Raw genomic sequence first — 16,350 nt, forward strand, 5'->3', positions numbered from 1 at the left:
CATATTCTGATATGGCTTGTTTTTTTGCTGCCACCTCCAGAGAAATGAGACAGGCCCAGAGGTGGCATTTCTCCTTTGCTTTATGGAGACTTGGGCGGGGTGGGGGTGCGCTTGGAGGAGAGTCCTGCTCGTTTTTGTTCAGTAAACACACTGCCAAGCTAAATGGCTGATCAATCAATTTCAGTGGGATCGATCTGCATCAGTTCTGCCTGCATGCACACACCCGGAGCCACTTTATTGTAAATCAATCATTTTGAAAACATCTCACAGAGGGGCCCGTCCTCACTAACAAGCCATCAATTCCAGCTGCCTGTGTAGCACCCTTATCAGGCCACAAATCAGCAGCCACACAAACATCTGCTCCATTTCCATCGCTTTCCCCTTCTGCCTCACTCTGTCTTTTATCCCCGCTCCGTCCATACCGCTTGTCGTGTTTTGATGCCTGGGTGTCTGGCAAGGAGAAGACGGGAGAGAGGCCGGGATTCTTCACCACACCACTTAAGATAACCCAAGGGTAATAGTGTTTGCACATTTGAGAGAGAAATGAGGACAAATGCCAGGGTGGGTCGTGCATTCTCCTTCTGACCGCCTGTTTGACGTTGGAGTGTGAAATTGCACACTTCAGCTGAGGGGGAGGAGGAGGTGGAGGGCAGGGCTTGGAGACTTATGAGATGTCCACTGATTTCTAGCTATGAGATAAGAGTGGCTCATTGTCTGAGAAGTCATCCTGCCACATCATAACACCTCAGAATTGGTGCTGCTCATGATGTTTGAAGGATTCTCAGGAGATATCGCAGTACCCTTGACGAGGGCAGCACAGTGTTCAGTACAGTGTATCTCTAAACAGATTATTGGAGTTGGAAAATTACCGCATTACATAAAGGTTAAAAATCCCTTAACTTTAGCACTGTTTAATGACATGCTCATCAAAATGCAGGCTTTGCTTTGACATGTCATAGCTCTAACGGCGAGAAAGAGGATTACTTCCTCAATAAATCAGTTGCCTCTATAATAACTGTATCTGCAAGCCAAATCCACATTAAGATGCTACACATTCTGATGTGGTGCACAGCCACAGCGCTGACACGACGGCACAGTGAGATACCTGCTATGATGTCCTTTACTCATCCACTGTCACTGTCTTGGTGGAGATATACGAGCTACAGTGGACAGAATGCTATTCCCACCCATCACTGTGTGGATCCCCATTGATTGACAGGCTGACAGGTGAAAGTGATGGAGCAGCTAATAGTATGTCAGTAAACGTAAATCAAGACTAATGCCAAACTCAGCAGATAAGCGATCGGTGGCGCGACTTGCCTGGCAGGGTCACCGACCCCTCAGCAGGGTGGGGATTGGTAAAATACAGTTTGCATTCATCTCAGGTGCCTCCTGGTGATAGTCAAGGTCAGGGGCTTGGTCATTTGCAACTGGACTGATATGATATTTGATGTTGGCCGTGAGCGGACTGACTAGCGTAATGGTGTGCGCCTTGATTTGAGCTACTTTGTTTTCTCCCACTTGCAGCTGTGTACAAACACTGCACAGAATGGACACCTATCAGACTATTATGAGATTTTGGTGCATCTTATAGAAAGTAGTGAATTGGAATGGCTTACTTAACTTTTAGCATTTGAATATTGTCTGCCAACTATTGCTTAAATCAGATTATACCACACCCGCACAGACCTGATGAAGCAGGTTAGCTAAATTTCTGAGTCTACTACTATTATACACAATAGCCACGTTGTTAGGAACAACTGTTTATCTGCTTGTTAAAGCAAATCTCTAATCAACCCAATCACATGGGAGCAACTCAATGCATCCTGGCATGTAGACGTGGTCAAGATGAGCTGCTGAAGTTCCAACCAAGCATCAGAATGGAGAAGAAAGGTCATTTAAGGTGAGTGAATAGTGTATGGTGTTTACAAGTATAAACTACAAGTAGACACCCATCTCCCCTATGTTTGTCTTGTCTGTCCTCCTCTTGGATGGTTGTTCTGAATGAATTTCGTTGTATGTGTAATGACAATAAAGTTCTGTTCTGTTCTAGTAGTGTGGCAGTTGCACAGTGGGTAGATACTCACCTCGCAACCGGAGAGTTGCTGGTTCAAGTCCCCGTCTGAGTGCGTGCTGTCATTCTGTCCCTGGCATTTAATCCACATTGCAGCACATTGACAGCCTGCCCTAGGGCAGCTGTGGCTATATTAGTAGCCAAGTATGATTGAGGTGTGAATGAATAGTGCATGCAATTGTAAAGTGTCTTTGAATACCTTGAAAAGTGCTATATAAGTCTAAAGCATTACTACTATACTGTACCATTTTCCATTTATGGTTATTCTTGTACAGTACATAACTGATAACTTTTGTTTATAGCTGGAATTTTAAAAATGAGGAAAATATCCAGGTTTAGAACACAAATACATCCATTTTAATTTGAGAAAATACAAAAAGAAACCATGTACAATCTATGTACAGTTTTTTGTACAAGACAGTATATTTATCAGCAGATTATATTTGACAGAGTCAGGTAGATCAACTCAGCACCATCAAATAATCAATTTATCCATCATATCTAGAACGCATCCAAACTAATTAAACTGCTGTGTCAAACTTCCATTTGCTGCAGTGATGATGTGCTAACAAATCCTATCTGTGATAAACAAGAGTAATATCCTGAATTCTTCCTGAACTGATAGGCAGCCAAAAAAAGCAACTTTTCTTAAAAAAAAAAAAAAAAAAAAAAAAATTGCTCAATGCAATTTTTATGTATTATTAAGACTTGAAACCCGCCTCCCATCCCCATAAGTATTTTATATTCTATTATATCTAGTACATTTCCCAGCAAATAAGTCTTTATTTCCATCCTTTACAGCAAAAAAATAGATTAACAAAAATAATGCAACATACTGTAACATTAACATATGACGCATCAGAGTCTTTTGATTTGTTCAGTGGAAAACAACACATCTGATGTTACAGGCAAGGGCCTCTGCGCATCTTTCAGTCATCCATATCTCATTGCACTATATGACACTACCTGATAACCTTTAACAAAACAACTGGCAGAAAGGATATGTGTGATTTATTGACTGAGGCTTGTATCCATCTGCCCCATCAGCCCCTCGGGCCTCCCATATGCCACTTTTCGCTTTAGTGGGACTTAACACGGGCCCTCCCTCTTGCCCTCGTGCACTGCCTGGCACTATACTGGCATGGAGGCATTGATGGCTTGGATGTTCCCCATGTCAGTACAAGACTTTATTCTCACAGTGGAAAACACTCGGGCTCCCTTAAAGGAAGCCTGTGTCCCTGAATGACTGAAGGATGCTTGCTCGACTAAACGCTTCATGGCACTTCAAAAGCTCTCTAAAACTTTAGAGGTATACAACGCAAAGACCTAAAACATGTGAAAAGGTGTAGAAAGGAGAGACATCTCAGTCCAGTGTTGTGAATAATGCCAGCCTGAATGAGTTGTGCAATGAGGGTTCAGTTTTAAACAAACAAAAAAAAAACAAAAAAAAACAGCACAGTAATCAAGTATACTGAAAGTAAAGGGTGCATTACTTTGAGTTTATGCCAGTTTGCAGCACGTACCACTTTATTTCTGAACAATGCTATGTTTAAGTGCCTTAAAAATACTCTGTAAACAAATAAACAGTTGTGACAGTTTGTGACAGATGATGGCAAGCTGACAAAATGGAATGTAAACCCTGTTATAACGCAAAGTAATAGAAACAGGAAAACTAAGGACGTCCTGTCTTTTGATAATTGCTGAATTGGTGCTACCTTCCATCTTCGTGATGGCTGATCAAATTCTGCCCAACTTTTCCATGTGTCACATACAGTACTGGAATAGTCTCTGCATTCCTACAAGTAACCAAGATCTTTTATTTTTGTGATACATATTTAACTTTTTTTTTTTTTAATTCAACAGAACAATCAGTTTGTCGATTTTTATGTATAATGAGCGACTGACATTACCAAATATTAATAATTCCTTATTGTTCAGGCTAGAAATTATGCCATTAACAACCCAATTATACATACATTTTACTCACATATTTTCCGAAAAGAAACCTATTTGCTACAATGTGTGACAACGATGTAATCACAGTTCAAAAGTTCACTTCAGGACAATGTGTATGAGGCGTCAGCATAGTTGCACCACACCCAACAGACGGACACTGAGGCTCAGATCATTTTGATTGAGAAAGAAATGTGATCTATATAATGGGTTGAGTTTACACAAACATATTTAGCACAGTATCATCTTTTCCATATTCCAAAACTGTTTTCTTTTTTCAGAATGACCTTTTTCTCTACAGTCTACAGAGGAGGATCACTGCAATAAACAGGCAGCGTCTCCCGGTCATATTCAAAATCATATTCTGTGGAAAATACCAGCACACTGTGCAGCAGTGTATACATTCCTACTCCACACTTGGGACCTAATTTAGGTCACGGTCATCTAATAGAGGTCATTCAGTTCTTGTCTACACACAGTGGGAGCGACTTTATATTCTTCCCATCATTATTAACCATTCTAATCTGCTCCTTAGTTAAATACATTTACCCTCCCACCCCATAAACACAACTCCTTTCCACCTTCCTTTCCTTTATGCATGTTCTCAGCGAGGGACGCTTAGTAGTAGACACATTGTTTAGTAGACACTGCATCTGTGCAACCAAAGGAGGCTTCGGATTAGCCTAAATTTATTTCTAGAAGCACTCAACAGAGCTGAGCTGCCAAGCTGAAGATGTTTTCACAATGCAAGCTAGTCTAAGCTTTGTTAGCTCCAGAGTGATGCAGTCTGTCAAAGAGGGGCTGGGGTGATAAAAAAATAATCATTTGTTTTAGAATATGTGAAATAAAGTGATAGTCAAACATAAAATCTTTTGATATGTAGTTTTAATTAAATATATCAATTTAGTCTTCTAAAGTACTTTTCACTTTGCTCTTGACTAGAAAAATAAGTACAAATTGATTATGTTTATGGATATAAAATAATTATGCTGAAACGTATAAATCCAACTACATTTTTGGATGAAGTTGACTATTAGGAGTACAAGGCTACCGGGTCAATCCCCCATCCCTGCGACAGCCTAATTTGGATCTATGAGTGTGTTAGCGCACACAAAACACACTCCTGTGTTGGACCCGAGCACGTTCCTCGTCCCCGTCCTTATTAGCGGTCTGTGGCATTGTTGCATTTCCACCAACTATGCTTGAGCATTTCCTCGTGTTAGAGGACCGAACACAGCAGCTTAATGCCTTAGAGTTTTTGAGGCATGTGACATCTGGGCTGGCAACAGAGAACATCCAAGCTCTTTACTGCCTCTGTGCCAACCCTGTGCCAGGCAGTTGCACCGATCAGAGGAGGACCCATTGATGCCCACTTTTATGCAATATGTGGCATTTCTTTCCTCATATATAATCTCCATGTTACAGACAATACTCCACTCTGCTTTGCGATCCCAATTCTGCTGCATTTTGGGTGGCCACACAGCTGCTGTTCGCGTTAAGTACGCTCAATCATAGTTGGCTATTTTGGTTTGTTTTTGAATGCAACTTAATGCCTTTGTTAGTAGATCCAGATGAATTAGAATCTCCTACTGTTTGTGTCTATTAGATTGACTTTTTTTTATAGACATGCTGTTCCCTCAAAGGTGCTCCATCACATACAAATCAGCGTTGGTGGGGGGGGGGTGATGGTGCAGCATCAGAAGGACAAGTGGCTGTAATACGACACACATACACAGAGCTTGTACATAAACACTCCTGAATGCATGAAGGACAGAGCAGGTTTTTGTTTTTTGTTTGCATCCTTTTCATGTATTCAGGCTAATCAACCACACTATCTACTGGGCTCAGGCATAGGTATCTGACATATCAGCAGAAGACATGAGCTCTCTTCCAGCCAGCATGCACCAACATGGCACCATTCTCCACAGATTATTGTTTTGCAATATGATTTCGTTTTGCAGGCCTGTAATGCTCTCACTCAACACGGCGAGTCAAGGTGAAACAGCAAAACTTTAAAAGCAATGACATGATGAATAACAAACCGAGAACAAAATTAGTATGCCTCCAAAGCCAAGCAGCCCTTCCTTCCTTCCCTTCCTCTGTCATCTCCTCAGAGACACTTTATTGGTAGGGGAGGTGGGGGTGTTGATGTTTCCAGTTGTTCTGTGGAAAGAAACTTGTTCAGTTTTAGTGCAAATAGAACAGAAGCAGACGGGAGATGTGACGCGATGAACCCAGCTGCTTTGATGCGATGCAACTGAGTGAATCTTTGGGAGATGATATGACCAGTTTATCGCCGCAACCCTCATCCTCCGATAACCAGTCACCTTAGTCATGGAGTCTGGTCACATGAAGAGGTGAACTATTGCAAAGAATTACAGGAAGTACTTTTTTTTTTTTGTCAAATTTCAAAATAATTCCAAAAAGTGCTAGAGGGGCGGGGCTGTACAATCCATATTTGATTGTCATTATGTACATCTCTATGGATACATAAATAAATAAAACAATGTCCAAGAGCATGGAAGTAACATTAATCATATACACATAGGAGGTCCCTTTCCAGTCTGGGTTCCTGTCCAACCCTCAATTAGAAGAATGAGTGAGGAGAAATGTGTCAGTCTTTAACACCTCCGTCCTTATCGTCATCATCACGCCTCCATTGGTGATCTCCTTCAGTCTCTTTCGAAAGAGCGTACAGATGTCTGGTGAGTCAGCAAGAAAACCTGGTGTTCAGCATTCATCTTCAACTTCTCTGATTGGTGGAATCAGACTACTAGTGGATTTGTATTGGTTGACTTGGTTGGCCATGTGAGTGCTCATGGGCTTGATCTGAATGTTCCTTGGGTAGGCATTTTCTGGTTCATCTGTAAACCATTTCTTTTCTGAAGAGGACAAGGCGAGAGAGGAAGAAAGCAAGGAGTTAGTTAGAAAAAGTATGCGGTGCTGGTTTATTTACAACCATACTGCCTCAGTTTAAGTGAGATTAAGATTTGCATGGCATTCTTTGTCGTCAGCATCAAACTGTAAGGTCCCCTTTCAGTTTGGTTTCTGGTGAACTGAGCCAATCTGAAGTTGATATGGCGGCATTGTCTATTACCAGCTTTGTACGTATGTGGATAATATATCAGATTTCTCAAATTGTGTGATGGCTGATATAAGACAAAAAAAAACTTACGAAAAAGAACAGCAGAATAGTTTAATATGCAGTACGTATTAAAGCACTGCAGGGTCTGTTCACCCAAATTACAAAACAGAAAACAATTTTTTGTGGTTTCTCCTGTTTTAGATGATTTTGGTTTTATTTCCAGGTTTTGAGACATCCGGTTCAGAGGTTTCTGCTGTCACCACAATAGTCGAGCATGTCAATTAGATATAAAATCTAAATAAGCACTGACCCAAGTTGTTTTGGGGAACCTTTTTATACCAAAGAAATAGTCTGTATAAAGACTAATGAGTGTGTTCCTTTGGCCATCCAGGCTCACAATGTGGCAGGGGTGCATGCAAAGTCAACATAAGCGTGAAGCTAATCACATACTATTGCCAAATTTCCTGGGGCAGTGCAAGTAGAGACAAATCCTGGAAATGTTTTGAACTTGGAAAACAAAAAAATTGCATCCCACTGACTCACAAGTGTACAGTATCAAATAAGAGAATGGAGAGCTGGTGAATTTTGACATCAGGCCTGTACAATATTAAGGTATACAGATGGATTTAGAAATCCTGGCATTATTATCAGTGCCATGTAAATGTCATGGTATTAAAAAAAGGGGCTCGTTTACTGTACCATGATTTGCAACCCCATTCCAAAAAAGCTGTACAATGTGCACAACAGTTTGGAAGTCATTTAAACTCAATTTTAATAAAAAATAATAAGGACAAAATATCACAGGCTGGTGCTAAGAAAAAAGTTGGGAAAGGAGCAACAAAAAGAAAAAAAAAGTTGCATTTTATTGCTGAATAAGTTTTGACAGAACATATGATACCATGGAGATTGCACCATTTTCAAGGAAGGCCTTTTTTTATTTTGGCAAGCTAATGCCAAAACTACTGCTTAATGTATTACAACAGCATGGCTCTGTGTGCAGTAAACTGACCTTCCTGCTGGACCGTCCCTGTCGCCCACTTAAAATATTTGATGCATTTGATTTAGAAAATGCAACAATGGAGTCCTTGAATTATTTAGCAGCTGAAATTCTATATAAGCAAAAGTGGGAAAACATTTTGCTTTTAAACAGCAGCAACTCCTCAGTTCACACAGAGTAAAACAAAAGGTCAGCATCTCCAAAGAAGCGGGAATGCAACATAGTAGTAAACATGTTGCTGGAATCAAGTTTAGTATTAGCTTTTTATTATTATTATTTAATTTCTTAAACATTTGAGATTCAGTTTTTTTTTGCAATTCTTGCAATCTGTTTTTCCATTCTACAAGTTGTTTACCTGATCATAGTATAAAAGATGGGTTAAAGGTACTAACCCTACTAACTGAACTGGCTCTGCACCGGCACTCTGGAAAAAAATGATCAAGTCTGACAGAATGATAGACAACCAAAGGATGATCCATAACTGATCCAGTGCATTGTACTTGTTATAAATTATTCAACTTTTTCCAATATCTATATGTAATTTTTTTTTTTTTTTTTACTAAATACATATTTAGTTTTGCTTTACCCTCTGCAGATTTAATGCATCAGCAGTTTGTGGTAAACGGTTAATCGATGCTGCAGAAATCTCTTCTAAACGACTCTTCTCGGTGCATTTGGATGGTTGCAGAAATCTCAGAAATAGATACCACACAATAAAACCAAAACTTTTAGTCGGGCCATTTATCAAAAGTGTTATTATAGAAAACATGATTTTTTTTTTTTGCAATTTGGGCGATCTGGTTGTTTAGCTAATAATTTAAAAAGTGTAGCATATCCTAAATAGTCACATTTTATAGTCGGCTCTTAAAATCGCTGTCAGCATGAGAGCAGGGAGGAGATTTGAGAGGGTTGGATGTGTCATCTTGGAGAGAATCTCTTCATGTTTAAGTAGGCTATGAGAGCACTGTTTCTGAGGAAAGGGAAGTGTGTATGCCAGCTGTCAGAAGTTTGTAAACTCACTCCCAGCACTTCACAGGCATCTGCAGTGCCATTCAAGATGTCACTTCCTTTTGGGTGAAGTTGTAATATCAAATTTTTAACTTTGCGATGTGGAGCACACCCTGGGTGCGTACGCGCGCACACACGTGTGCGTGTGTGTGTGTGTGTGTGTGTGTGTGTGTGTGCGCGCGCGCGCGTGTGAAAGCGTTCGTCTGCATGCAGGACTGCATGTGTAGAGATTCATTTGTGTGGGCTTGAGTGTGTGTGTCAGCAAGCTTAAGGCTGCAGGGCTGTGTGTTACGGCACAGACATTTGATGTGTAGAATTGTGCCTGAGGTGAAGCAAGATGTCTGCCATCTCTCTCCGGAGTCTGCTGCTGATACGGTGAACTTAGTGATGTCGCCTCAAACCACCATATCAGGTGCACAGGGTTACAAGGAGGAGACTTACAGACTCATATTCCCCCTTCAATTTAAACTCTAAATTGGTCACACCTCCCACTTTTGCGGTGTGACCGATGGCACAGGGCTGGACACACTTTCTTAAAGTTCTGTGAAGAAGTAAGCAATTTGGCTGCATCAGGGGGATTTGAATCAGTCTGACCTACATGGGAGCTATGGTATATGTATGTACAGTATTACATGTAGTTGTGGTACATGCTGATGCTGCTATAATAATACAGTACTGTACTAAATGAGAGGGTAAATCTTACATCTAAAAGTCTGCTACAGTCATCTCATAGCATTCGATAAGAGGGAAGATGCGCAAACACACAGACCTCTCACACAATGCAAACCATCTCAAGTTCAAATAAACCATAAGAAGGCATGATAGATAATGGGGAAAAAATGTGAAAAATGATATGTGTGTAGGAGAAAAAAAAAAGAATCATATCATGAAGTAAATAACTGAGGTAGAGGCACAAAGGAGGGGGAGGAGGAGGGGGAGGGAGGGAGAGGGAGGGTGGGGGTGGGGTGGATGGGGTAGGTGGGGTTTGTGGGGTGGGGGGATTGTCTCAACCTCATGCAGTGTGGAAATGGTCCTGATCATGGCAGGGAGGCAGGAGCAGCAGCAGACATTTTGCTTTCCAGATGAAAGCAAAACTTAAACTGAGGCATGGTTTACTTAACATCTGAAGAACGGAATAAATAAAACAAACTCCCCTCATCATAACAATATCCACAGAGGACATAGTTATGATCAGAACCCCAGGTAAAGGTTGCTAAGTCATGCAGAATCGTTAACTTGCATACCTTGGCCCATTCTATTCATCCTTGTTGCACTTCAGAAAGAGAGGTAAGTAATCTACTGTAAGTAAGTCGTATTTACAGTCAATACACAACTAACAAATGACTACCAGTCTACCTTATGCTTACATATTGTCATTACAGCACTCGAGTTATATAATACATCTAGGTTTCAAGATGTATTAAGGACTTTTCATCTACTCCTTAACAGCTCTGGAGTACAATTGTAACAAATCTGCATGCTTTTAGAATATGTCACGATTCAAAAATTACTTTATTCTCCCAAATCAAAAGTAAATAAATTTTTTTAGGGGGAGAAAATAGGGAATAAACACCAAGTATTGTCAAAATATTTAACCAAATTTGAAATAATCTCATAATTGAAAAATAAAGAACAGGAAATAATAGACTGCTCAAAAGGGCTACCAACATGGACATGCAATAAAGCAGTACAGATGCACCATGATTAACAAAATATCAACACTGCTAATGAGGGATGATTTTATGAGTATCAGCGTATCCGTAATGTCAAGCCAAATCAGCTTTATAATTATTATCAGCTTCAGTAGTTAAAATCACAATACATTACATCCATGATCCAGGTGTACTGATCATGTGCACAAATACCCAACACATAACAGTTATTTACTCCACAAATACTACAAGTTAGACACAAAAAAACTAAATATTAAGACAGATACAACAAGTAGACCAAACAACATACTGAACGCGAGTTGTGGTGGAAGCCTTTTACTGTAATCTTCTTTCCAACCACAATGGCTGTTTCATCCAAACAAATGGGCTTACTGTTTACAAGAGCGTCTCAAGTCTTTGAGTCAAATAAATGAACCCAGTTTTCCACAAAAGTGAGTTTACCAGTTTGCTTATGTCATGTTATGACTGCTGTGATGTGAGAGTGAAGACCACATGCAGATGATTATGAAAGAAACACACAAACAGGGCATGGACGCAGAGCACAAACACATAATACACAGTAATCATCAGTGCATGTGTCATCACCGTCTGCACACAAACACGCACACACCTATAACATACTGTACAGGTCGGGTATAAAACACTAATCAGGCACATTGCAGGACATGTGGGTGTGCGTACTTCTGTTTTTCGCGGGCCTCCCGGGTCTTACTGCTGCGGTTCTGCCGGTTCGATGGCGGGATGGAGTGTACGGAGGAGCTCTTTTTGCTGGAGGAATGGGAGGAGTGGGAAGAGTGGGACAAGCTTGTCCGGGACTGGCCGGCATTGTGGTCGAACTGCATTAGGCAGAAGATCAAGTCGGTGGGCACCAGTTCAAACTCGTACGGTGGGTTTGTGATCACGTATCTAGCCGGGAAACAAATGTTACATAAGAGTAAACTCTGATACATCAATGAAAGAATAGCATGTTGTGAGTAAGGAGAAACGAGAATGGCATTTGCTTAGCAACTTCTTCACTAGAACATTTCAAAATAAAATATGAAAGAACTACAGTCACACGAAAAAGAAAGTTTTCACAGGCCTTTATGTACAACCTTCCTGCTTCCATAGTGCATCTTTTGTCCTGTCTCTCTCCCCTCAGCCCCAATCGGTCATGGTAGATGACTGTCCCTCCCTGAGCCTGGTTCTGCCAGAGGTTTCGTCCTGTTAAAAGGCAGTTTTTCCTTCCCACTGCCGCCAAGTGCCTGCTCATAGGGGGTTGTTTTGACTGTTGGGTTTTCTCTGTAAATTATTATAAGGTCTTTACAATATAAAGCCCCTTGAGGTGACTGTTTGTTGAGATTTGGCGCTACATAAATAAAACTGAACTGAACTGAATTGAATAGGAATTAAATTAGTAAGTAGCAGCCAGGTGCTGCTAATCAAATGCACTAGATTAACTGAATATTGGCAGGTGTGACCACCTCTATAAAAGGACGGGTTTTGCCAGTTTGCTGGTTTAGAGCATCCAGGTGTGTGTTAACAATGGCACAATCTTCCAAGGAGTGGAAGTCCCAGCAAATTCACCCCAAGGTCACACTGTGCAATGCACAGAGAAACTGCATAAAACCCAAGAACTCCATCTTAGACTCTACAGACCTCAGTTAGCATGTTAAATGTTAACGTTCATGACAGTACAGTTAGAAAAAGACTGACAAATACAACTACAGCTTGTTTACAAGGGTTGCCAGGAGAAAGCCTCTTCTCTCTAAAAAGAAAAGGGCAGCACGGCCTGGGTTTGCAAGATTGCATCTGAACAGACCACAAGAATTCTGGAATAATGTCCTTTGGACAGATGAGACCAAAGTGGAGATGCTTGGCCATAATGCACAGCACCACATTTGGCAAAGACCAAACAAAATATATCAGCGCAAACACCTTATACCAACTGTCAAGCACAGTCACTGTCATAGTCATAGCAGTCAGTCATAGCACTGAGGTGCTATGACTGGGCCTTAACAGAGCTATGCATAAACAAATGCCTGCAAACCTCAATGAACTGAAGCAACACTGTAAAGAAGAGTGGACAAAAATTCCTCCACAACTGAGAGGCTCATAAAGTCATGCAGGACCTTTTTTTACTTCAGTTTATTGCCAGCAAAGGTGGTTTTACAAGCTACTGAGTCAGAGGGTATACTTTTGACAGAAAAGCACAGAGCACCATAGAAACTTCTTTTTCACATGACTGTAAAACCTGAAAACACACTAACTAAAACTTAGAAGGTGTACATATATACATTCATTTTTTAATGAGCAAAAGCAGATATTGTACCGTTTTGTACATTGGCTTGGCGTACTGAGATGAGCATCTCTTAATCTGTAGATTCCAAAACACAGCATGTTGTACGTCTTCAGTGCTTTACAGAATAAATCCCCATAGCAGCCGCCATCCTGATGAACAACCGAACAAAGAAACCATGAGCGTGTGTTAGGTCAGCCTGATGAGCTCATTTAGTGGCAATAAATGTAATTGTTAAGTAGTGAAAATTCATGTGTTCTGCATCAGTTCTTTGTTTACCAGTAAATACCAACTTTTGGCAATGCAGACTGTAAAAACTGGCAATGTTGTAAAAGGATGCCACAGTTCATCCAAGAACAGAAATACTTCAGTACTTCAGTTATATTCAGTTCAGAAAATTAAAAAAACCTGTAAAAAAAAACAAGGTTGGAACCAATTAAACTTGGTATTTCCTTGGTGGTGCTCATTGTTCTCTTCAAAGCGATCTTCCCTCTCCACCCACTAAGGCTTCCTTTGCGTGATCACTGTTCTTCACATCAGATTAAGGACCGTGAGCAGCGGAGGCGGCCAGATGTGTGCTGCTGGGTAGTGCCAAAATGTGTCATCTGCACTTAAAACATCCACTTACCCCCAAGTCAGCAAATGGCCCATCGTAGAGGGCTAGCTGGGCGACGCGACACCTGTCTCTGTTGGCCAGAGTCTGCGGTGTGCTGTAGCCTCCTCTGAGAGCATTCTCCTCAGCCAACAGAGCCTCCAGCTCTGGCGTGGCTCCCCCTGTGACCAGCGTCCGAATCAGCGTGAGGATATTATCATTGAAGTATGTCTGGGAAGAGGGAGAAGGTATATCTAAGTAAGTAAATGCCATTAGAGTCACAAATAGAGAAGTGGCAGATGTGAGGGGAAAAAAAAAAGCTTGGCCCACACAAAGTGTCCTTGCTCCTCATTTTCAGTGCTTTTAAAGCTTGGTCATCAGTTATATTTTCTTGCTTACCGTTAGTGTTATTTTACCATTGGTGGCAGTTTTGGCTTTATTTCTTTAGGTTATTAATCTTTAGGAATTTTTCAGAAATTGTATTTGAAAATTCAACAGAAACATATCTTTCCAGAAACCACTTCCCTGTTATGGTCAGTAATCCACAGATCTCAACACTGACATTTTTCACTGTACATACTTTAATATATTTTATTTTGTTATGCAAAGAAAAGTGAAGATTTGCTTGAAAAAAATACTACAATGTAATATCTTTCTTTGAAGCTTCATGAACAATTCACCAAGATGAATATATTTAAAAAAAAGGCTGAGAAAACTGAACCACACTAAATGCAACTAGATGTAAGTGCAAATATATGCTTTTATTTATTTATTTTTTTAATGCATCCATCTTGTTCCCCTTATCTGGGACCGGGTCACTAGGGTAGCAGTTTAAGCAGAGAAACCCAGACCTCCCTCTCCCCAGCCACCTCTTCCAGCTCACACCAAGGTTTTCCAGGCCAGCCGTGAGACCCAACCCCTCCATTGTGTCCTGGGTCTACCCCAGGGCCTCCTCCCAATAGGACATGCCTGGAACACCTCACTCATGAGGTGCCCAGGAGGCATCCTAGTTAGACGCCCAAACCACCCTTCACAGGAAAATCATTTCTGCCTCTTGTATCCACAATCATGTTCTTTCGGTCACTACCCAAAGCTCGTGACCATAGCTAAGGGTAGGGATGTAGATCGTCTGGTAAATCGACAGCTTTGCTTTTCCGCTCAGCTCTCTCTCTCTACCACAACAGATCAGTGTTGATCAGATCAGCAGCACCCCACCTGCACTATACATCATGTAAACAGAGCACCACTTTTCCCTCCTGAGTCACCTGACGGTTTGTCAGAATCACATCAAGGCAGTCTGAAAGTCTTTTTCCACGGCCTCACCGAACTCTACAACCAAGTTTTTGCTTCAGCCACCACCTGAGCTGCGTTACCCTTGGCCTGCTGGTACCCATCAGCTGCCTCCAAAGCCCCACAGGCTAACCAAGCCTGATAGGACTCCTTCAGCTTGGTGGCTCCCTTCACCTTAAGTGTCCACCATCTGGTTAAGCGATTACCACCAATGACAGGCACCAACCACCTTGCAGGTCTGTGTGGCAGCCTCAACAATGGAGATGTGGAACATGGTCCATTTGGACTCAATGTCCCCAACCTCCCTCAGAATGCTGTTGACATTCTGTCAGAGATGGAATTTGAAGATTTTGTGGTGCCCCTGCCAGGCGTTCCCAGCAGATCCTCACTATACATTTAGGTACGCCAGGCCTGTCCAGCATCCTCTCTGTCACCTGATCCAACTCACCACCAGGTGGTGATCAGGTGACAGCTCCTCTGTCAACCGCACATTTGATGATATGATTACAAAATCGATCATGGGCCTGCAACCTAGGGGCAGTACCGCCGAATCGCACCTTTCCAGGTCTCACTGTCTTTTCATTAGGTTGCACTAAAATATGCATAAAATCCAAGATATGTAAGTCTATCAAATTTGAGAGCTACATGGTCAAAGGGCATTCTGGTAACCATAGTACATGTAGGATCATTACATTAGATGAAACACCAGTACTTCCACAAAACATTATTCTTTTCTCTACGCGTCATACAAGGTCTGCGTTCCCGTTCAAAACAACAATTTGACTGTGATCTGCAAGTGTCAGGTTCTCCTGTCCTTCAAGCCGATCCAAGACCTGCTTTTGCTAAGAGTGAAGACAGCTGATGTCACTCGGCAGACGGGCCAGAGTGGCAGCGCCCCTCACTGGGCCCTTGACAGGCCTGCAGAGCCTCATGATGGATGAGCAGTGTCCATTAGCTGGCTTCACCTCTGACCAGTGCCAGACTACGGCTGACGCCTGCTATACTCCCTGCACAGCTCAGCTCTGCACGCTCCTCTAACCCCTTATTCACAGAGAGAACTGCTGGAATTGAGCCATCACAGCATCAAAGAAAAACAACACACTTGGTCATTGGGAGAAAGAGAATTTGTTGTAGTAATTTTTCCCGCCATTTCATCTTTTTTCTCATCTGTAGTGCAGCGATGCCAAAAGACAAAATACTGTTTCTTTGGCCCGTTATAGATACTGTAAGCATATCTCATCGCTATTACACCAACTTTTAGTTTACTTTGTTAAAATTAAACTCCTGAAAGTTAAACACTTAACACTTCGGGTGAGTGATGCCAACTATTTCTCTTCTGATGTCAGTGAAGTTGGCAGGCATATGTGATCAATGTACTGCGCCATTTCATTTACCAACTT

At 41.5% G+C, this 16,350-nt stretch overlaps 1 protein-coding gene across 5 annotated transcripts in view; it reads right to left on the reverse strand.

Annotated features, from left to right (window-relative positions):
* Positions 1-2,408: 2,408 nt before the first annotated feature.
* The window catches only part of kcnma1a (potassium large conductance calcium-activated channel, subfamily M, alpha member 1a), a 161,118-nt gene continuing 147,176 nt past the window's right edge, over positions 2,409-16,350 (reverse strand). For 2 of the 5 annotated variants that reach the window (XM_030748485.1, XM_030748484.1), the window contains 5 exons: positions 13,697-13,891; positions 13,102-13,220; positions 11,472-11,696; positions 10,362-10,390; positions 6,758-6,909 (listed from right to left, as the gene is read on the reverse strand). In XM_030748485.1, coding sequence (XP_030604345.1) covers positions 6,758-6,909; positions 10,362-10,390; positions 11,472-11,696; positions 13,102-13,220; positions 13,697-13,891 — 720 coding nt within the window. Of the gene's footprint in view, positions 6,910-10,361; positions 10,391-11,471; positions 11,697-13,101; positions 13,221-13,696; positions 13,892-16,350 lie in introns of all 5 variants that reach the window. The other 3 variants (XM_030748487.1, XM_030748486.1, XM_030748483.1) reach the window with 2 other exon arrangements.

Source organism: Archocentrus centrarchus, chromosome 15 (assembly GCF_007364275.1).
Source record: "Archocentrus centrarchus isolate MPI-CPG fArcCen1 chromosome 15, fArcCen1, whole genome shotgun sequence".
Classification (NCBI taxonomy): domain Eukaryota; kingdom Metazoa; phylum Chordata; class Actinopteri; order Cichliformes; family Cichlidae; genus Archocentrus; species Archocentrus centrarchus.